The 23747-nt window shown below is 40.8% G+C and overlaps 1 protein-coding gene across 3 annotated transcripts in view; it reads right to left on the reverse strand.

Moving 5' to 3' along the window:
• Window positions 1–1806: 1806 nt before the first annotated feature.
• Window positions 1807–23747, reverse strand: part of kremen1 (kringle containing transmembrane protein 1) — a 63206-nt gene continuing 41265 nt past the window's right edge. The window contains exons 4-9 of one of the 3 annotated variants that reach the window (XM_086315264.1): window positions 13496–13620; window positions 11853–12006; window positions 10707–11039; window positions 6186–6347; window positions 5421–5505; window positions 1807–4771 (exon numbers count right to left, since the gene is read on the reverse strand). In XM_086315264.1, the coding sequence (XP_086171390.1) occupies window positions 4612–4771; window positions 5421–5505; window positions 6186–6347; window positions 10707–11039; window positions 11853–12006; window positions 13496–13620 (1019 nt within the window). In that variant the 3' untranslated portion in view covers window positions 1807–4611. Of the gene's footprint in view, window positions 4772–5420; window positions 5506–6065; window positions 6348–10706; window positions 11040–11852; window positions 12007–13495; window positions 13621–23747 lie in introns of all 3 variants that reach the window. The other 2 variants (XM_086315263.1, XM_086315262.1) reach the window with 2 other exon arrangements.

Consider the following 23747-nt stretch of genomic DNA (forward strand, 5'->3'; position numbering starts at 1 on the left):
GTTTTGACTCTTAGAGGTCTCCATGGACAAACGCCAGCTTACATCATAAAACGTTACATCCTTACATGCCCAGGTCATGTGATCAGGGGCCTGCTGGCTGTGCAGCATTTAAGGCCGAGGACTAAAGGAGACAGAGCTTTTGCAGCAGTGGCCTCCCAGTATGGAACGCTCTCCCACTGAGCCTGAGTTCTGTGGATCTGTGATCTCTTTCAAAAAGCAGCTACGTATCCATTTTTTAACTTGCTTTTGGGTAAATTTATTGTTTGGATGTTCTACCACTTTTATTGTAATGCACTTTGTGAGATTTAATGTTTTAAAAAAAAAATATGTAAAGCATTAAACAGGCCAGCATACCTGTTCATTGACGTTCATGAGATAGTACTGCAGAGTGAAGTGGGTCAAACAGGCAGGTTCCTCCACGACCAGTCAACTTCTTTCACAGGGATCGTTTTCAGATCTATCAAGTGAGACAAGCTCCTTTACCCTCTAATGCTACATCCCTGCAAATTAACCTGACTTCAGTACCCTGAGTGCAGAAAGTGGCAGGTATTGTCTCCTATTCTTCTCACTTTCTCGTTCTTACAGTAACCAGACACTGTCACCTTTTGTCCCATTGTTGTCTTAATTACTGGTCGACTTGGGTTCAGAGGGATCTGCTTACTCAAGTCTCTTTTCCTTGTCTGTTGACTAGGCTGAGACTTTTCATTGGGACCCAGAGGAGCGATAATAAAGTTTAATCTGCACTACGGCTATTGGGAGAAAAAAAAACACTTTCAATGAATACATTCATCCAACAATTTTAGCAACATTTCAGATTATCTGTGGTGTAGAAACATTATTTTACACACAAGTAGCAAAAAGGATGCCGCTGGTACCAAGCATCAAGGCGAGGATCATTTAGATATCTTATCACCAGTAGAGGGAGTAAGAGGATTGTCTACAGATTGCTTTTTTGTCTGATGTATTGGAATGTTCTTGCTGATCTCCAGAGGACTTTGCATATTAAGACCATTGATAGTCTTAAAATTGCTTATTGTTATGTGCACAGGTGTTTTGCTTTAAAATTTGCTTCATTCAGAAGCCTCAGAGGAGGTTTTTCTTACTCTCAAACAATAGTCAAAAAAACAGGACAGTTCCCGTTTACCACTGAGAGAATGACTTTACCATGAAGTTGCATGCGGCTAACCACCAAATATACAATCCAGATTTCAGCAAAGCCAAGCTTTAAGCAGTTTCAAAGTGAGCAATGATGAAAGGAAAACAGAAACACCTTTCATGAATTAAGAAATCAATGCTGTAAATGTCGCAAGTGTTCCAGCTTATTAAACGCCCCTCTGTGTTCGGTTTTGTTTTTGGATTTTTCTTCCTCGCAGTGTGTTTCCAGTTGTAAAGCTGGACTCCTGCTGTTCCTTCTAAAATGTGCAGGTTGCATGCTTGACCTCATCCCACAGTGGCGCCAATGGCTCACACATGGCACTCCAAATCCTCACTCTTGCGCATGCATCTCCAAACAATCTGGGAGTCATTTCGCATATCTGATAAGTTTTGTGCTTCGTGGAAGAAAAGGCGAAGGCCTGTACACATGTCCCGAGCCTGAATCCAATCAAGGCAAGTAGACTTCAGAAAGTCACACTGCACCTTTAGATTTTCGCACACAAAGCACAGAAAGACTTCAAATGGAAACGGGGAGAATGGGATTAGCTTGATCTGATATTTGCAGCCCATATGCTTTGCAGCAGCTCGGGTATCAGAAATTGAGTTTGATGATGAAATAAACTGTACTGCTGGGGCAGAAGAAAACAGTAGAGTAAGCACAACACAGGTATAAGAAACATGCATACAGTGTTTATTTTGCAACCAGGACACATTAAATAAAACTACAAAGATACTTCACTTATACAAAAGATAGATTATATCCCATTCACATACAAAATAACAATAATTTACTGTATAAATTAAAATTTTCACTATTTTGCTATTTACAATTTGATGAAAACAATGTTTTGGCCTCTTGTGATGACTCAGGGCTTCTGGTGTTGTTTTCATGTTATCGAGCACTACAGGACATTCATATCAACAAAAACAGTTTTGGAGACAAGAAAAAGACTGTTTCCACCGCTCAGAAGACGGCGTGGAATTTTACGACTGACTGGAGGACCGGACAGAAAATGGAAGTTTGCATAATTCACCAGGCTATCCAAACAAATATGCCCTTGTTAGATTTTAACTGTCAGATTTCGTTAGCTTGTGTTTGACTTGAACGCGCATTAATTTCCCATTGCTCTCCGTTTCTCCCCTTCTTTCTACGCTTGGTCAGCTCTGAACATCACAGACCCAGGGGCATGTGCTCTTGTCTTGCAATAATTAACATGAGTTACAGTTGAGAGGACAGGCAAAACATAGCAGAGAGTAACATTTTAGAAAACTTCTGATTGGAAAACAAAAGTTATTCATCTTTTTACGGGTATTAAATTCTGTCTCAGTTCTCGAAAACCATAAATCTTTTGATTTGAATGTCACTGTAATGCTGTGTCATGCATAAAATATAACCTTTCTTTCAAGTGCTCAGGTTGCTGTACAAGTGCGTATTTTTTTTCCTTTTTTTGTCTTTTCACTGAAACAGAGCTGTAAGTGATTAAGTACCATTTCATCTTGTAAGCTGAACCAAAATTAAGTGCTTCAAAGTTAGGATCTTTTTTTATTTTTCTTGCCAGTGAGAAAATAACTCAGCGGCCATCTGCAGAAACCTTGAACATCAAGTCTCACATCAGGAAAGGCCAATTACTATGCCGTTGGTGCATTAGTAGATTCTGACCTTTCACAAGTAGTTAAAATGTCACAGAAAACCATTATAGCTGGAAACCTTCTGTCAGCTTGTGGATAGTACCTTGGGGTGCTTTTGGTTATATTTCTGTCTGACTATATTGTTCGCACTCAACCTTTTGGCCTGAAATCTATATGACAAGTAAAAGCTTGAAGGTCTGCAGCGTTCTGCAGAATTTAGACAATTTACTGGTATCAAAGATTAGAATTTTTTTTTTTTAAAAAGCACTCCACCTTTGAGCTAAAGTAACACAAAAGAACTTTGACAAGTTGCTTAAATGCTTTGCCGAGACACAAAATGAAAGAGCAGTCATAAATATCATCATTCCCACACTGAATTACATAATATACAACAATATTCATCCCCCTGTAATCAAAAGACAACATAATGTGAACAATATGTTCAGTAAACGTCCAAGACTACACATAAGATACACAAATAAGAAACAAAAAAAGCCTTTTAAAGCCTCGTCTGTCATTATATGAAGAGTTCTATCCCAAAAGGCTAAGTGTGTCAAAGAAAATAAATCGACATCAACAAAATCGTGTTAAAAAAACAATGTAAAAGATCCCGTCTGAAATTAATGCTTTCAATCACTGCACAAGACCGGGAGGCATTTTTGACATTTAAGTGGCGGAAACCCTATTCTGGAATGAAACTCTTCATATCTACATGGATTTGTTAAAGAAGTGCAGACTTTTGTGAGGGACACCAGTCCACTTTGTGAAAGAAACAGATGTGCGGAACTGAGTCAAGGGAAGAGGAGATCCTTAAGGCACTTGAACAGCATCAAACCGGAAAGACTCCCACCCACAACCGAGCAGAAAAAGCCCTCAGATCTTCCCGAGCCTCCCTAAATGGCAGTTTGTGAGCAAACTGCACCAACCCCCCAACCCCCCAGCCAGCTAGCTACTTCTCCTCGCCACACAAATCCATGGGCGCTGAGTGAACGAGTGGGCGAACAAGCTCCCTTTCTCGCTGATCTTTTCATTTTGCGGTGACTGATTCGTCCCCAAAGTGCTGTCATATCTACCTTCCGTGTGACATTTCCGCGTCCTGTTTCCCTTTCCTCAGCAAGCCAGGTGTCACGTAAAACATATATTTAAAAAAAACAACAAAAAAATATTAGCAGTTTGAATACAGAATTAAGAACACAAATGAATAAACAACTCTTTGGATGGGAGGATTCTGGATTTTGGCTGAAAATGTTCATCCGCATGAGGCAGTTAAGTTATTAAAAAAAACTGAAGTTTTACAGCATGTGTCATATGTGTATATGTATTAAAGACTCAGTTTCTTCATCCTCTCGTTGATGCTGATGAAGATTCGGCTGCCACTGAAACTGAACTGAGCTGATTTGTTTTTGCACTCCAGCTTTGTCATATTTTCACTAGTGAGCTTGCTGTCCAGAGGGGTTTTTGGAGGTATCTTGATTGGTAGGGTCATCCATGGGTGATGGAAACAGCTTCTTGTATGATAAAAGCATCTTTGAGATTTTCCTCTATCCAATCTTTTATTCTCCTCTCCAAGAGTGGAGTCTTACAGTCCTGCCTGCCCTCCCGCTCCTCTTCGGTGCTGAGCAGGTTAGGAGGGCGTGGCCACTTTGGCACACAGACCATTTAGTAGCATTCACTCAGTCAGTTGTCATTAGCCACTCAGTTGTTGGCTTGTTTGCTTAGCGCCTCAAAGAGTTTCATTGTCTGAGGGCCTGGCATCTGACGGCCCTTGAACAGAATAGTGGCGGGTGGCGGTACTGTTTGGTTAGATGGCAGGACGCAGCAGGAGCACTAGTTGCCCACCAGGGGGCTGAGGTCACCGTGGTGGTTCTTTAGCTTCTTCTTGAACAGGGAGATGGTAGAGGGGCGGTACAGGATGATCCAAGGCTCAGAAGACGCTGTGCTCTGGCTGCAGGTGTCTGAACCACTGACGGTTGGGATGTTTGGAGACCTGAGAGTAGAAATGAAGACGAAGTAAAGACAAAGAAAAGGAATTGCACAAAAGAGAGGGGAAAGGAGAAAAGATGGAAAACAATGAACAGAGATTAATAAAGAGAGTCACAAATGTGTCCTCGATTAATGTCACAGACAGATCCATTAAAACGGTGGTACTAAAGCTCTTGTGTAGGTTTTTACAATTTTTGGGTACTTGTTTAAAAGCCCTCAATATTTTTGGACTCAAAATTATTGTAATTAGTGGTAAACCTTGGCTTTAACTTAAACTTACTATATTTATTGCATTCGTTTTTTAAGGAAAATGGATCCATTTTCAGGGGAAAAATCTTTATATAAATGTTTCTGTGTTTTCACTGAAGGGAAAGGGAAACTATGTTCTACTGGAAGAAAATGTTTAAACAACGTCGTTTTCTTGTTTTTCAATTTTCTGTTCTGTTGATGCTAGGAGATTCTTTGATCGGAAAATTTCTGGCTTTAGTCAAAGTGAAAAAACAGACTTTTGCGGCTCCAGATAAAAATTCTTTACATAAGGACTTGTTCTTTCATCTTCAACCAGTATGGTATGAATATCGTGGCGTACGGGTAAAAGCTTGGAAACGTGATACTTGGCTGATCCGCCACGCCTCGAACATCCTCATACTTACTTGACTGTGACGTGCAGCAGCAGCTTTGCTACCATGGCGATGACAGTCAGTATGAGGAGAGCTGCTAAAGCGTAGATGGTCCACACTAGACAGAGAGCGGAGCACATTAACAAGACATCAGACATCCGATCACGGTAATTAAAACAAACCGCAGCAGACTGAAGAGATTAGCGAGTCAAGAACTATTCAAGCGCTGCTTAATTCAAACTTACACCTGTGAGAAGTTCAGTCAGCTAATTGTCAAGAAATGGCGATACATTATCAGTGCACATCTGTTATCAGCTAGCTGTTTGAGAAAAAGAATTAGGGCTTGGAAAGAATAACATTTGGAGGAAGCAGAAAAGCGCAGAGCACATCAGTCCACCCTGCAAAGTGTTGACTAGATGGCTGATTGGGAAAAGTGGGGACTTCTGAGACAATGACAAGTGAAAACAAGCGTCATGTGGCATTACTTCAATTATGATCATAGGGAGTCACTCTGGGCCAGAGCTTCTAGCAGTATCTCGACAAACCAGAACAATTTTCAAACTTTCAGAGAAACCAGGTCATGCTAAGTGGGAGTTCTTGCTAAGAAACCTCCAACAGCATCCCAGCAGAGGCAGAGAGAGGCGCGGTAAGTGCAGTGTACGACGGATGTTAACATACTAGCGCTGTGGCCGGTGGTCTCGCCGCGTCCAGCCCACTGACCTGGCATGTTGTGCTCCGGTTTACCGGGGCTGGACGTGATCACGTAGAGGATCTGGGACGAACGTCCATTCGTCGTACCGTTAGATTTCTCTGTGACTCCGCCAGCCAGCTGGGGCCCTGCTGTGCTAGACACGTCTTCGTTTTCCTCCTCGTCATCTCGTTCAGACTCTATTGTTCTGGTGTCCTGGCTTTGAAGCGCTCCTTCAGACTCTATTGTTCTAGTGTCCTGGCTTCGGAGTGCTGGGGGGAAAAAGAAACAGACAGTTGAATGTTATTCCTTAAACTATCAGGTGGAGACATGGAACAAATCAAAAGCTTACTATCCCACAGCACCAAGTTGATCTGGTTGTTTCAGTGAGTAAAAGATTACTTTGTCAGGTGTGGTGCTAAGAATATTCAATTCTGATGTGAAGTGTCTCACAGCACTGGCATTTCCAAAGAAAACTGCAACTTTCCAACTATTCAGACATAAATGATTGTCCTGTCCTTGAGGTATAAGCAGAGACGTCAACTTTAACAGCAATAAAACTAGTTCTCAGTCCCAAAAGAAAATAATGCATGAATACAATACAACAACATTACTTCCATCCTTTTTCTTAACTGCTTATCCACCTTGGGTCATGGGGAGGCTGGAATACAACCCAGATGACTTTGGTCAAGAGGTAAATTACACCTAGGACAGGTTACCACTTCACCACAGGAGGCAGACAATCACCAGTTAACCTAACACACAAGTCTTTAAACTGTGGCAGAAACTGCAGCACCTGAAACGAACTAACACATCCTCAGGGAGAAGATATAAACTCAGACAGGATTAATATGGACTCAGTGGCCAATATTTATCTCCTCTCTCACATTCTGTCTCACGACGAGTTAAAAACGTTAAAATATCGCTCCCTGCCATATTATAACAGCACACCTGTCTGTAAACTGACACTTTCCCCCCCAGTTTTTAGGTAATGCATCAGTTTTTGTCAGGGAGAATAATGATTGCATGCTCTTTGTGGTAAAAACTAATTTCATTCAGGACCACTATAGCCAGAAGAGCACTGGGATTTCAATATCCAGTTTTCAGTTGATGACCAGCTCAATTCTGCGACCTTCCCATCCATTCATGTGCTTACATTTAAAGCCAGAGGAGGGCAGGGTGGAGCAACTAAATGCAGAACAACACAGCAGGGATCAATGATAACACATGACATATTACACTGATATGACATTGATAATGTTAGGTACAGAATGAAAAAGGGTGGAAAGCGGGTTGCAAAGCTGCTTGCACCTGTGTAGCAACTGTAGGAAGACTGAATAAGTCCAATATTGAAGGTGAATAAGGGTATCAGCTGACACTGAGATCAGCTGATCTGCTAGGACTGTGACTAAGCTTGAGTTTTGGCCTGTCTGAACTAAATCACTGTGCTGAATTTGTTCGACACAGTGATTTCTGATCACGCTACTGCTGTTTTGCACACTGATGAGCTCTTTTTGATATAATACAAATCTGATCTGACGCATTTAATTTGTCAGTAGCAACAAAACAAGCAACGTTAACGGAAGGCAGATCACATCTCGCTATATCAGCGAGTTTTTATGAAGTCCTCCATCATTTGCATTTAATCATTTGTGAAAATGTCACCCTTTAGCCACAATAAGAAAAGGCTAGAAGGAGCTTTTGATAAGATAGGAGAGGAAAACGACTTTCATTATTCAAGAAAATCTTTTATTCATCTGGAAATATATAAATCATTTATCAGTTTTAGTAGTAAAATTACTCCTTGGTTGTTATTATAACTTAGCTTTACTGCCCTTACTAGATTACAGCTCTGTGTAATGTAACATCCCGTGTCTTCACAATGAAGTGATGAATGTAGCGTCGAATGCAGAAGAGGGAAATGTTATGCCATGTCACTGTAATTTCTACAAGTTAAGGGCATCGATCACTTAACACTCCTTTAATTATTCCATTGTATAAACTGGGCTGCAGCAAGCATGAGGTAATATTATACTACTTCATGCTGATCATGTTGTTGAAAGTATATACAGCAGAGGCACGAGTGAATATTTAATACTAACTGCATTTGTTAAGAAACAGATGGAGTTTGCAAAAACACCCAAGCGTGCTATAAACATGTGGTGCTGAGAACTTTTTTTTAAAATTCAAGACATGATTCAAAAAGTGTTTGCAATAAATTCTGTTTGCGTTAACCTGCTTACAGCTCCAGATGGGCAGAGTTTGCTTCATAAAACAACAGTGCCAGGGAGCATGGACTATTTCAGCTCATTTATGGGCTCCCAGAGGAAAGCAATATCCTAAATGAGATCTCCTCTGCCTTTCATTTACGTCTCCTAAACATAGTTGCGATTTATTTAAAATCACTGTGTGATTTTAAGAAATGTTCTCGTCCTCCGTGTGAAATGTTGCCGCTGAGAAACAAACTGTGCAGTGTTTCAGTCTCACACTGATATTTATGAGTGTCACTTGGGTCTTTTATTATTTTTCTTACATGTTAAGGTTTGAGTCATTATGCTGCAATTGTAATCATCCGCAGATGAGATATTGTGCTTTACTTAGATGCTTAGAGCAGATGTCTGTGAATATCAGAAATTAGATTTAAAGAATTAAAACTTTTAGACACAGTCACAAAACATCAAAAGATTAAGCACACGTATGAAGAAACAGAATAAATGACTTAAGTTATAAATTGAGAAAAAACATTTTTTTTAAGCATATTTAACTTCAGGTGACTTAGTAAGGACCTAGCCATCTCTAACAATTTGAAACAGTCCAATGGAAATGATAGTTTCCACAACTCTCCACTGACTGCTCCATTGGCAGTGCAGAATAAACTTTCCAATATGTGAGTAATGGTCGAACCAAAAGCATATTTCATTCGGGAATACCAGTGTTCAACTGCAGAAATTTATATCTGGTGGCATGGATATGTTCTGGAGACTAATTAAGTCAGAAATAAAACACAAGCTGGGTTGCAAAGAGGCTTGCAGATATGCAGCAACTATGGGCTACGACAGCTGCTGGCATGTGGGTTGGGACTGGCGTCAACTTATTTGCTGGGAACTGCAGTTAAGCTTGACTTTGTGGCCTTCTAACTAACCAACTCAGGCTCAAGTTATTTTTTAAATACCCCAGTATGTTCAACAAATTATTAACTTTACATTAAACACATGACATGTACTGTGCAGTTCTTTTATATTGCTTCTCATGAATCTTCTGTACATTTATTTATCTTATTTCACATCACCTCGCCTCTTCCACTGCTGAGGTGCTTCGAGTTTCTCAGCTGCGTGAACTACTTTCAAATATCGATTATTCCAGGACTGTTCCACTCTTTTATGAATGCTGGTCAGATGTTAAACCAGCATGGGTTTTTTTTTCTTTTTCACGTAATTGCTCAACCTGGCTGTGATGTTCCCAGAACTGCCCACATGTTTCCCATTTGCAAACAAAATGCCATGCTTCAAACCCAGTCACAGCTGAAATGTGCTGTCACTGTCATCTGAGAGCGTTTATCCTCAAATTACAGATCCAACCGCTCAGCCTGCCACCAAGGAGATATTAAACGTATATGGTGCTGACACTGTCTGCTTTCTATTTGTACCTCAGTCACTATGTGTTTTTATCTATATAGTTCTGTTTGAAAAACAAAAAAACAACTACTTAATTCAGGAGGTGACCTTTTCTCATAACCCATCTCAGATTGCATTTCTGGAATAGACTATACCTCCCGCAAAACAAGATCCATGCCATGAGAAAGGATCGTGCCTGTCTGAGGGTCAGAGGATTTTGACCTTCCAATATTGTTTTTACTGTAATGCCAGCAGGCAAAGAAAAATGACACAGAATTACAGATGGAGGGAGAGAGGGAGGGGCGGCTGGAGACTGCCTCTTAATGTGAGCTTGAATGTCACCTACAGTGAATTATATCAGGGTGTGCTTTGCTCATTCCTGCAGAAATTAATCTATTAAATCATGGTGCTTTCAGACTATTCATGAGAGAACATAACACAAAAAAACAAGGTTTTTTTTTATTCCACATGAATCCTTATACATTCTTTGCATTAGCCTGGGAGGAATAAAATTACTTTGAAGTCCTCTGAGCTGTAGTTTCTTAGAAATGCATCCACTAGACAATGAAATCGGCATATCAGAAGCCGTAATGCACACGATGGTTGTATTTTTTATGTAGGTGGCATAAAAACTTTCAGTGCAATTTAGCAGAGAACACACTCTGGGTGAGCACTCTGCAGCAGCTTGATAAGAGACCGAGTTCCTAGAAAAACAGAACACATTTAAATATGCAATATCACCCGGGGCTGTGAGACATTGACTAGCAAATGAAAAGAGAAAAGGGCCTGCCAAAGCCATGACAACTGCCTAACCACAACTAACAGGTGTTGCTTTACTAAACTAGGGATGCTATGCAAAACTCTATCATAGTGCTAGCCAGCCAGCCAGCCACGCAAATGAGGGTTCTTACTTTGTTTGCAAAGTGTTATGAATGAAGGCAGGCTGAGCACAGAAGCTATAATGAAGGAAAACATCACAATAGGTGAGACATTTCAGAAAATCTGGTGAGCTCTCACCTTGGTAAAGAAGAGCAAATCCCTTGGCCTGGTTGGTTCGGTCAGAGTAGAAGTACAGTATGACAAAGTCGCCCGTGATGTTTACCAGATCCCGCGGAGGGCTTCGCCAGTCGAAGCGGGCCACCACTTGATTTGTGTAGCCATCCAATAGCTCCACCATGTCGGTCTGGTCGGAGATGTCAAAGAAGGTGAAATTGAAGAGGATGGCCGAAGATCCAGTGACCTGGATAGTCCAGTAGCAAACACGCCCAGCCCCGTATTTGTCAGGGAAGTCAGGGGAGTAGATCACTCCTGATGGAGAAGTGTAGTTCCCACCACAGGCCCCCACTCGGGCTGAAAAAAGAGCAGTAAAAAAATGCCTGTGTTATTCGTTTAAAGATTAAAAGTTGTGGAGATGGTTGACATCTGGACTTGTGATCATGCTGTACATGACTTTTTGTGATTGATCAGACACAAAGGACAGACATGTCCTTTGATTTTTAGCACCACAACAAAACACCATAGCTGTGGTATCTGATTTATTAAACTCAAGCTGATTTAGATTCAGAATTTAATTCAAAGCATCTTTACAAGATTCAGCCTAAAAACAGCCTGAAGAAGAATGTGGTTTAACTGAAGAGTATGTGAGTATTAAAAACAAGAAATAGGATTCACGCATAACCAGCAACAAAGCTTCTGGAAAATGAGCCTAACTGGACATAACATATGAATAAATGTTATGCAAGAAACATGTTTTTGAATGGACCAAAAAAAACCTTTTCAGGAGACTGAAATATAGGTGGTCTGAGAGAAAACTAGACTGCTGAGCCTTTGGGCTTTAATTTCAGGCTGTACAAAACCTGATCTTTGATAGCAGATTTTGTCAGTCAAAAGTCTTTTCAGAGCAGATCCTGTCTTTGATGGCATGGCGGTATGGGTTTAGAATAAAGAAGAGCTAGCTGCAGGCAGGGTTACTAATTTTAAAATTGTAGGTGTGTTGTGTTCTGACTTCTTACAGCTTTACGATGATAAAAGAAATGAGCTGTCCCCAAATCAGATTTGTACAAAATAAAACTAGACTAAATGTTTGAAAATGTATGTGAAATTACAGCAGAGATGTGAAAAGACTAAAGAATGAGATCAAGAATGACAACTGTCAGTGCTCACTGCTGAATATGATGACCCAGCCGTCTCCGCCGCAGGGCTGAGTGTGGTCACCGAAGCAAACATGGTTACACTCCATGCTAGGTGACTCCCCACGTTTCTGTAGGTCCACATCGTTGCCACAGAAACAGGCATATCCTGACTCCATACCAGCAAGCTGCAAAACAGAAAAAGGAGTTGTGCAACTGAGGAAAACACTGAGGGGGTCATTCTGCTGACTGCAAACACACATTCTTTCAGTTCTCTCAAACTATAAAGATTGTTGTTTTCCCATAAAATAAGACTTGATTACATTACATTTTTTCATTTTAAAAGGACCAATTATGTTTTTCATGTTCGATTTATGTGGAATTGTGTAAACGTGGGGTAAACAGTTGACTACATGTAGCTACTTCCCTCTGAAATAAGTGACTCGAGCCTAAAGCGCCCTAATTGCTCTTTCTCTCGTGATTACAAGATGTTGTAATCCGAGTCTGTATAACAGTGGCCTCTCAGCTGATTAGAAGACTCCCTTCAAACACGCAGCTGCACACGGGGTGTACAGAAGAAACGGTACAGGAATAACACCTATCTGTCTTTCAAATCAAAACTGTTAGTAAACCATTCCAGAAAGTGTCAGCGCAGGAATGTGACACGTCAAAAACCTTCACACATCTTGACCTCGCCACTGCTGGCCACTCGCTGTCAAAAGAGGTATTGTTCTTCATTCAGAAGGACGCCGTTGTTCGATATTCAGGCTCTAAACGAACACACGCAACTGAAGGTACTGGATAATTTCCTACTCATGGAATAAGAATTCACGCAGCCTCTGCTTCCACCCAGATGTATCAAGCTCCTTGTTGTATTATTCTATCTGATGCGGTTAAATTTGAGAACACGTACACAAATACTTTTGGCAGAGTAAACAAGCCATGGATTGCTGTCTCACTCATCAGGCATGCTCTCTGTCACAAAGTCACGTGGGATCCATATTTCAGAGCACTGATGTTTCACGTGTGTATTGAGGACAGTGACAGTCCAAGGGTAGGCAGATGATGCCAGTCTGTTGCCATTTCCTGTAACATCTGCCTAACTGAGAGGGGAGGGGGTGCCTGTCAGTATCTGTCAATGCATACTGAGCTGAAGTGGATCTGCTGAGACAGAAAATTAACACCTGGCACTGTTTGTAGCAGGGACAATGGCACGCCAGAAACAGAGAGAAGGGAAAATGCAGTGAAGAGGAGGAACCCAGTGGGCTAATAACCATTCATTTCCAGCTGTCAGCCTTGATTATTGTGATGATTCGTCATCTGCTGGTTGGCTTCAAACAGGAAGTGTGATGGCTGAATAAAGAGGGCATCATCTAGATAACTGACAGAAAACTACCCATAAAAGCAGATGATTTGCATAAAAGCCTGACTACTGCAAAAAGACTGCTCACGCCTGTTTTAAAAACAACAATTTACTCTGTTTTTACATCCAATAGGTAGATTTGAAGTGATAGGACAGAGGATAAACCATAAACCAATTACGGTTTGTTTTCCTCTTTTATTTCGGATTTTTTACATTTAGTTTTGGAGAACTTGTCGTGTTTGATTGCAGTTGAAATAAAATTTCTCATGTTTTCTTGTTATTTAATATATTTTTAATTTAATTCCAAATCTCACCTTGTATCTTTGCTTCCTGCAGAAGCTGATACAGTTTTGGATAGTGAGTTTGTTGGAGGTCTCACTGGCACCAGTCAGGGTGGGGGGGTCACCACTGTCTCTGAAGCACCCCAAGTTTCCAGGCACTGTAGGGAGAGCAGACCAGAGTGGGAAAAAATGATTAGTTATATGCTGCATCTTAGATGCAGTCTGCATCACACAGTAAGGCGAGGTTTTCACATGATTAGGGAAGATCAAATGTATAATGGAATTAAAGTACAGCAGGTGTTAGAAACAAGTCGACAGATATGGAAAGAAATGGATTATTTCATACAGAACATGCTTCAAACTATATTTACATGGTCTATATGCTGTTTCAATTTTCTAATCATGTTTGTGATTAACGCTTAATCTCAAAAACCCAGCCCAAAGAACAATCAGTGATGACACACTCGTCAAATATTCAGAACTCTGTTTGAAACTTCTAGCTTGAACTGCCAAGAAGCAAGCCAACTATTTGGCTTCTGAGAAAAAGAGAAGAGGAGGAGGAGGTGGCGAGCGGCAATGGAGGAAGAGGAGCAGAGAAAAGAAAAAGGGGTGAAGAGGACAAGGATGTTTAAGTCATAGCGACACAGAGCTGGAATTTAGAAAATGTACCATGTCAGATTTGAGAGCTGTTGCATCAGATTAGGAATATAACATTTTCTAAATGTGTGACTGTGTGACTGTGTGTGTGTGTGTGTGTGTGTGTGTGTGTGTGTGTGTGTGTGTGTGTGTGTGTGTGTGAGTGAGAGAGAGAGAAAATAATTTTTTAAAGTCTCACGTACAAAGAAAAAAAAAGGGGGGGGGGGGGGGGGGTTCCCATGTGGAATTTGTCACATGACAGGAAGAAGACCATGTCCAACACCTGGGCCTTTATTAAACTCAGATTTATTAAACTCAGTATTTTTGTAAAACACAAAAATTAAGAGCAGCATTAGTTTTGGCACGTTCCAAAATTAAGCTTTGCCAGCAATCATTGTGTATAAACTTGCAACAGCTGATTACAACACCCTTCAGTAAAGTGCACAATATTTCTGTTGCTTTAGTTGTTCAGCACTGTCTTCAGTCAGTCCTGCCTCTGCAAGCCAATTTGCAACCCATCTCTAAACCAACTCCTCATTTTTATCCTATGTCTGACTTTTTCCCAGTCATTGCCATCTATGCCTGTTTTATTTCTACACATAAACAGCATAGATGGCTAATAAAGTCTATTTAGGAAGACCCAAGCTAAGTGTTTTTGTCATTGATCAAACTGTGAAAATGCATGAATATTGGCTACATTTCATTGTCAAGTTGCTAAGTGGATAATCTTTAAAAAATGACCTTTATCTTTTGAATATGACTTAAAGCTAATGATTACAAACCACAAGATAGTGTTTACTAAAATTATAGATTACAGAAATCACATCACTCTTATGCTGGTTTCACTTTTCATATGAGGAGGCTGAAATCCTATTCATAAATCAGTTGTCCTGACGGACATGTTATAAAAAAATATAATACTTCTGTGCTTTTACACTCAGACAGGCTTAAGCTGAACAATAGATCTTTGCACAGCAGCCACTTGACATCAAACAGTAGGTAAGCACAATTTCTAATCTCGTGAATTTAGGCTCTTTGACTAAACAGAACAGAACCGACACTAAAAACATTACTTTTGAATTATTTTGTTGATACTTTGATGATAGCCTCTCATGTGCACCAAAAAGTTTCTCTGCATGCAAGTTAGATTTTACAATATGTGAGACCAATGCGCCAACAATGCCAGATGGATTTCTAACCAGACAGATAGATGAAAGATGGATGTTGACACCTTTCCAGATCACATTCGTGCAGATGAATCAAACTGTCTGCCCTAATCCACTATGTATTCATCAAATACTATACAATCTTTCAAAATCTAGTACAGTGATTAAACGCTGCAAAGCTTTTAAATTCAATGTAATAGCTTGGGAAGTGCCAATAAAGCCTCCAGCAATCTATATCCTATTTGTGATTTGCTTTTCATTTAAATCCAAATGCGTTTAAAGTTGTTTATTTTGATGTTCAGAGCTAAAATGAATTTGACAAACATAAGTAAATGCACACCCTGAAAGTAATTTCAACGGGAAGTTGAAAAAAAATTCTCTTCAGTGTAATTGGAAGTGGTGTCATGTGGCCTTAGGGTGTGAAAGAGATCATTAGGGAACGATAGAAAAGACAAGAGCAAAGACTGCGTCCAAAATAGCTGTCAAGTCTGCTGTGAGATACAACAAGGACGCAAAAATCAAAAGCATGTGACACTGTGGTCTGTATTAAAGCATTTACAATTTCCAATTTCAAATGACCTTTAGTAAAAACTCAAAGTCTGATTGCTCCTTATTTCATACAGTCATGAAAAAGCACAGTGGCTGAAATCCTATAACTGCAAATCAAACCGCTACACAAAGATCATTGTTAGATTTTTGTGTAATGCAGGACAATCATAGTTTGGAGATCAGCAACTTCCAGAAAAAACGCACATTCTCCAAAGGGTCAGCGATGTGAGATCAGATGCAAAGAGGGTGCTGCACCAAAAACCTCCGCAATTGCTTTGGTCAACTACCAGATTGATGCAGTTGATCTTAGTCTGCATGGAAGACGCTGAGTTGTCTGCAAAAAAAAAAAAGATGACTGCCAAGACACGACTTTTACTTTGAAAGCAAGTGTTTTGCTTTCGATTTGCGTCACGTTGTTCACAGTTTCGTTATCGCTTGGTAATGATTTGCAAACTGGTGACCACGGCAACCTGCTGGCAACCAAAGAAATCCCATAGAGGTTTTCTCTTTGTGAGTAATTTCACACTAGCAATTGCTAGTAACCGCTTGCTTACTGGTCACAGAATATACCCTTTTCCCTAGGGATTGGTGGTTACCACTGGGTCATTAACTGGTCTCTAGGCCTGCAAGAATGGGGCTTTTACATTCAATTTCACAGCAAATGCGAGCCACCACTCACACATTTATGGTCACTGATGGCCTGTGAGGCCTTAATAGCATTTGTATTGATTTTTTATTTATTTCTCTAATGACATGCAAATAGAATCCCACAGAGAACTCCCCGCTAGAGTTTCCTCACGAATTGAGAAGAGCGCAAGACGTTCATTTGATCCTAAGACATTACACAATAGCAATTCCTGTCTATTTGTACAACAACACTGTCTTGCTTTGCGGGTACACCAAAGTCTGACAACATGCTCAGACACTGTAAAGTCCCCTGATACTGTACACCAACACTGTCCTAGAAATAAGAATCTCTTGAGCTCTGCCTGTCATCAAACATGCAGGCACAGCTCGGCTGATGACAGTAAGTTCCACCAGTGCACAAGCAGTTCCCAGCACGAAACAGAAAAACACTTCATCTATTTTTACAAGCCTGTCATGAAATGTGGAATATATTGGTATTGTGCAAACAAAAAAGGGAGTATGGATTTGCATACAACTCTGTTTGAATGTTTATAACATTACTACAGAAGAGCATCAATCAACTCTGCCTTCATGAACTGAAGTGACCCTAATAAAGACCACACATGTGCATTGTCACTGGCGTGCCAGCTGCTGCCAAAGTTAACTTATTGGCTTGCACAAAGCACCAACAGAATCTGTAGATTCTCTCTGTTTGAGGCACAAAGACTCTTTGGGGAAAAAGTGTGACATGTTTTAGATTCTTCACAAATTGTTGTCCACAAGAATGTCCCCCACAGACTGGAAAATGAAGACGAATAGAAAGAAAAATGGTGCCGAAACAGACTGGCAGAGAGACAGCCACTCCCTGCATTTCGCTCACATTTGATGACCGTTAAGTGACCGGCGAAATTCTGGCAGCAGCCAAGAACTGCGTTTGACAAATGACTCAACACTTGAAGACAAAGTCCTCAGACACACTCAGACCAGCAATAAATCATGTGCTATATTCCTTTTTCAGCCACAAACATGCCAGAGCTTTAGAAGAGATTAATGTGGTTGGTTGGGATGGGGGGATCATTTACTAAGACTCCACGGTGCACACTTGCAAAAGTAAGCACCAGATTATTTGACAGGTTAAAGGCAAACATGACAGTTATAAGAATGTTTGAGGTCGCTCGTATTTTCCACGGTGCTATAGAAGCGGTTTCTTTTTTATCAGTTGCTTAAGTACACACTAGCGGTGAGGTGCACAACAGGGAAGCAGAGAAGAAAAGAGAGATAAACACCTGGTAGGGAACCAGCAACTTCCCTCCGAGCAAGGCAGGCAGGTACTACTTCAATAGAGGTTTTGAAAAGCAGAGGAAAAAATGCTACTGCTGTGCTCAGGAGCTAGATTAAAGGCACAAATGCTCTTTTTCAACTTGGCTTTGACAAGAAGATTGCAGACTAAACTTAATTTATCATTCTTTGTCCTCTTCTCGTTTTAGGGGCTGAGAAGTACTGGCTGAGGAGCGGTAGGTGTCCGGCTCATACACCGGTGCACTGGAGGTTTGTGCAGAACTGAAGACGGCGACGATCGCTTTTCTATGCACCGCCTTGCAGTGTGCATCCACAAAAAGCACAGAATTGTTCTTATATGAAAACTCCTGAGCACAGCAGCATCTCGCTTAAAAACATCTGCTTTGCAGGCGCAACAAGTGCAAATATCTTCACGTACAGTAAAAGAAAAAACACACACAAACACACTCAACACACTTCAAAGCCGTTGCTGGAATTTAGACTTTAACGAGCCAGAGGGGAGAAATGGAGGAAACACAAGGTGTATAAATGCTCCAGTTAGCCCACACCAGACCTCTGAAAACCCTGGGAGATCACAGTGGGGAAAGGGGGGGACTTCTACAATGTTTAAAAAAACCCAGCCACACTCATCCCAACCTGGCAGCCTCAGCTCACTAAAGAGCAGTCAGCCAGCTTTCCCACAATGCACTGCAGACAGGAGGCACTGGGCAAAGCTGCAAAGTTCATGGGTGTCTGTTTAACAGGAGGTCTTGCCAGGCAGCAGACACAACAGCACCACTGACCTAAAACACATGAGAGAAAAAGAAAAAAAAAGCTCCAACACAGAATGATGACAAACAACATCAAACATGTGCAGCAGGCTTTGGCAAATGTGCTTGGCAAGCAGTACGTGCAAGCTGATTGATGAGCTGGAGGGACGAGCATAACATTAAGCAAACATAATTATAGTTATAAATTTCTATGACGTGGAGGGTAAAGAACTGAAGATATGCATAAGAATAAGCTACAGAGGGTGAGAGAGAGTTAAAGAAATGTTTTCTTTTTAATGGGACTCTGGGTAGGACTTCTTATTTCAACCCCGTTCGCTTGCACCACCCAGCAGAATGCTCCACACGAAGCAAGATAGTGAAGTTGAATGATGAATATGATTTTTCTGTATTATAATCACTGGAACACTGGAGAATTTGGCAGAAAAGTTATTCTTGCAGTCTGTCCTAATCCTATAATCTAGAAGAGATGAAAAAAATTTGAGTCTTTTCTGTCCCTAAAAGCAGGGTAGCAAAAAGAATCCTTACGGCACACATAACTCTATACCTAACTTAGTTGTTTTGAATGGACTCTCTATTCATGATTTGAACTGACAAAAACGAATCCAGTCATTTGGTTTTGTTTTATTTAGTTTCTTTTTCTGTAAGCGGTTTGTGAGTTACCGTCTCAAGAATTTGGGACGTGGGAACATAAAATGTCAAGTTTAATGTCAAAAGGGGATGACTGACGATGCCCACTCAGGTGATGAATGATATCGCTCTGTGGCTTCACTCTGTGGGTGATGGCACGAGGTCTCTAAATAACTGTGTTGAAATTTATGTTCACTTTCTAGATCCACTCGTCCGCCAGACTTATCAAGTACAAACAAAACTGACACAAAAACACACTGAACAACTGATTAATTTTCACATTTGGCTCAGAAAAAAATATCACCTTGAACTACAGTAAATAGATATATATCATAATGTCCACTAGTTTACTAAAATATTACAAAAAAAAGAACTGATTTCCTGAGAATATAAGCACCAGATTTCAGGAAACAGCCTTCAACACCAGGGAAATGCGCAACGTGTAAGAAGTTCAAAGGTGTGAGGAATGAGGAAGCATCACTGTAGGAAACAAATTCTCTTTTCCGCATCCTCATGCAGACTAGAGCCCAGAACAAAGCCCAGCTGGGCTCAGCCAATACTGATATCAATTTTTGAGAGAATAAAAAATCCATTATTATAACATCTGGCTCTGACTACCAATGCTTCAAAAGCCATCCTTAGAAAATAAGACAATACAAAGCTATACAGCTATACAACTTAATCAGGGCCGAGTCTGATGTATGGGGATAAAGATGTAGTGATGACAAGTGGGGAACCAGACATACACACATGTAGAAAAAATGTAAAACACATTCATACTTTTAGATGAAAATGCCAAATTTCACTTATTTTATTTGTGTGCCGGCTCAACTTGGGATATAAAAACAATAAATAACAATATAACTTTTTTTTGGTTTTCATTCAAGCTCCTGCTTTAGAGCTTTTGCAGACATGTGACCACTCACCACATGACATTAATTTGTCGGCCATTTTTAAACGTGTAACAATCCTGACACGCCAAGTGAGTAAAAAACCTTCTAAACATTATGAAGGCGATATAGACTATGGCAGCTGTAAGTATTAGTGTATACACTCTCTCAGAGGAAGTAAAACACTCTCATGGCAAGCATTTTGCTCGTTATGTGGAGAAATGTGGGAGGGAGGACTTGAAGATGGATGTTTACTTACTCCCACTGAGTGAGTTTAGTGATGCTCTGAAGTGCAACCGTGGTGCTCTCCCTGACTTCACAACAAACGATTTATATCATTATGCTATCAACAGCCCATAAAATTATACTGGACCAGATCTGAAGTCCTGCAAAATGGGTAACAAACCTCAGTCACTGGACTCTTCCTGGAACTGCAGTCACTGGACCAAGGGGACCATGGTCACTGGTCACTGCTCAGGTATTTACCTGATTTTTATTGCATTTTGATATTGATGTGTCACTGTGCATTACACTGTCGACAAGTGTATGTAGCTCATTTGTGATTGAGAGTTTTGGGATGCTAGAGTCTTAAAACTCTAGAGATCTATCTTTGGCGGCCCATACCCTGGGAGGGGTGACAGATTCTATTCTTAGCTTACTTAACGACAATAACTAAATGCGACAACATCAAGAATAAATAAACACGTTCCTGTTGGATTTCTTATGTTAGAACCAACTTCAGTTCAGGAGTGAGGCTTGAGGTAAGGAGGAAGAGGATGAGATGGAGACGAGGAGGAGCGTAGCGGTGAAGGAGGCAGATGAAGAAGATGAGAAAGAAAAAACTAGAAATAGAAATATATAAAAAGTAAAAGTGTCAAATGGTCAAATATTCTTTGAAACAGATACTGTTAAACTTTAAAATTCAAATAACTTATAACTGACCCAACTATTTATCAAAGAAATTGTCTTTTTCACCTTCCAAATCAGCAGGAAAGCAATAAAAAAAATATTTTGTGTCCTTGATGATTGCAACACCCAACAGTCAGTGATAATTTCTGTGTAAACAATGCATGACTTTAGGCGTGATCACTACCAGTGTCACGTCCAATATGGCAGACAGCTCTTGAGCGATATGCACATGATGTGACGTGCAAAACATATAGCATTTCCTTCTCTTCTGAATGTTTTGTGAGCACGGAAAGATTCATCGGTTTTTCCTTTTATGAATCCATCCATCTGCTTCCGCTTATCCTTTTCAGGGTCGCGGGGGGCTATCCCAGCTGTCATAGGGCGAGAGGCGGGGTACACCCTGGACAGGTCGCCAGTCTGTCGCAGGGCCAACACGCAGGGACAGACAACCATTCGCACTCACATTCACACCTAGTGGCAATTTGGATTATCCAATTAACCTATCCCCACAAGCTGCATGTCTTTGGACGGTGGGAGGAAGCCAGAACCCACACAAACATGGGGAGAACATGCAAGCTCCACACAGAAAGACCCCGGCCTGATGGCGGAATTGAACTCAGGACCTTCTTGCTGTGCGGCAACAGTGCTAACCACCGTGCAACCACCGTGCTGCCTGAATCATGGCCCTCAAACATTTTTATAAACACCTGTTTCCTTGACAGCTTAATTTATTATATTCGCATCAAATCTGAAATCTCGAGAGATTTAGTTTCAATAACACTCTAGATAAGAGAAAATCGCTGAAAAGAATAGCCGCGTAAAACCCGTTTATTCAAAAAATATAAACCTTAAAATGATTCTTTAAGCATCACCAATGCTTCATTACCATCCAATCACACCATAACAAAAAGCGAATTAGTGCGTTCAGATTAGAGACGGGACGTTCTAGATGTGTGGTCACAAAGCAGAAGCAGGATTTTAAAGGCACATTCCTCAAGTGCTAATAGGCTCAATTGAAGTAATTTAAAACACAGGTATGTCGACGCCTTGGAAACTCTCCCGGCAGCCCATTAATCCACCACCAGCAGGTTAACCATTCAAATCGGAGGCGCACACACACACCGCTTGAAACATGCACTGCCTTCTGAGGAATGCTAACTGCAACAAAGCAAGAAAACAACACTTATCACAGTTGGTGTTTATGTGCTGTTTTTTTCTCCTTTCCATCCCGTTCTGTCTCTCTGCCTTCATTCCTCGCTCTGTCTCCCTTTCATTGTGTCTCGGCCCCATTTATTACCCCTTTTGTAGTACAGTATGCTCAATACATAAACAAATACAGCTGCTGCATTTCATCAAGCCTTTGATTAGTCTTGTCGACTGCACCACAGCCCACGAGAACACAAGAGAAATCGAGAAATATGCCACAAACTCCCCCAGGAGAATCATTTCTGGAAACTCAGTATTGTTTGTAAGGAGGTGGGTGTTGCCATTATGTGTTTCTGCTGCGTTTATGCTTTGTTTTTCTATGGAGATCATAAATTCTCCAGCCTGTAAATGGGAACAGTTTACAGTTATACAATAAAGCACTTATTATTGGACAGAATGAGAGAAGCATTTGTATCCAGCAGAGTGACTTTGCAAGTTGGACATTCAAAGCACGTTACTGTGTGTGTGTGTGTGTGTGTGTGTGTGTGTGTGTGTGTGTGTGTGTGTGTGTGTGTGTGTGTGTGTGTGTGAGAGTGCGTGTGTGTGTGTGAGAGAGTGTGTGTGTGAGAGAGTGTGTGTGTGAGAGTGCGTGTGTGTGTGTGCGTGTGTGTGTGTGTGTGAAAGAGCGACAGAGAGGCAAATGCACTGCATATTGCGCTTGTTTACTGTATATGATGTCTGTTTCTTATCCCATTTAAACATTTCTATAGTGTAGTGGTGACTGTGTCACAATGTGATTGTGATGGAGGAGATCAATGTCTCATCCCAGGGGCCTGGGATACTGACTAACCATCTAATTAGAGGGAACAAGCAGGAGCCAAAGCTTTAAGTGAATAATTAGTGCTCTCAGAGTCCGAGAAGAACAATGCAGGGAAGAGATGAAAAACGATCACCATACCACATCACTGCCTCCCCTCACAAAACCAAACAGCCTGTGTCCTGAGGAGTTTTATGAGACTTGATATCAGAGCAGCTGGGAGATGAAGAGAGAAGCAGACGCTCTGTGACCACCTCAGATGTTAAATAAGCTCCTTTATTTATCATCTTGCAATTTCAGTAAAAACGACACACGAGCAGAACTTCAAACTTGTGACACTTTTACTCATTGGCAGTATTTCTATCAGCATCGGGCAAAAACAATAAGTGCATCATTCTTGCATCCCTTATTTGGTCCAATTGGCATCAGCAACAGTTTTGCTGAAGCTGTGTAACCGCAGAGGACACTAAAACACAACAATGGAAAGATAGATGGAAAAAGCATTTTTCCAGACATCCTTTGAAACCTTATGAGAGTAGGTAATAAAAGACTAGCAGCTACAAGCACCAGTAATGGTCCCTTTAAACACACAACTTTTTTTTTTTCCTGAGGATGAAGCAAGAGAAAAAAAACATGCAGTCATTAATCAAAGAGCCTTATTAAAGAGGGAGTTTAAATGTGATCCATAAAATTCATGGGATATTTGTCCATTAGATAATTAAATACTCCATTTTATCCACGCAGCTGATATTTTCGTTTGAGGGTAACACAAAACAACGATGAAAGAAAAACTGAAAGAAAAACTGAAATGAATCCTCTGGGAGGCATAAATGTGCCGCAGGAGAATGT

This window comes from Aulonocara sp. 'chitande type north' Nkhata Bay, linkage group LG12, assembly GCF_057382095.1.
Source record: "Aulonocara sp. 'chitande type north' Nkhata Bay isolate Kocher_YH1m ecotype deep benthic linkage group LG12, A_spYH_male_GT1.1, whole genome shotgun sequence".
In the NCBI taxonomy this organism is placed as follows: domain Eukaryota; kingdom Metazoa; phylum Chordata; class Actinopteri; order Cichliformes; family Cichlidae; genus Aulonocara; species Aulonocara sp. 'chitande type north' Nkhata Bay.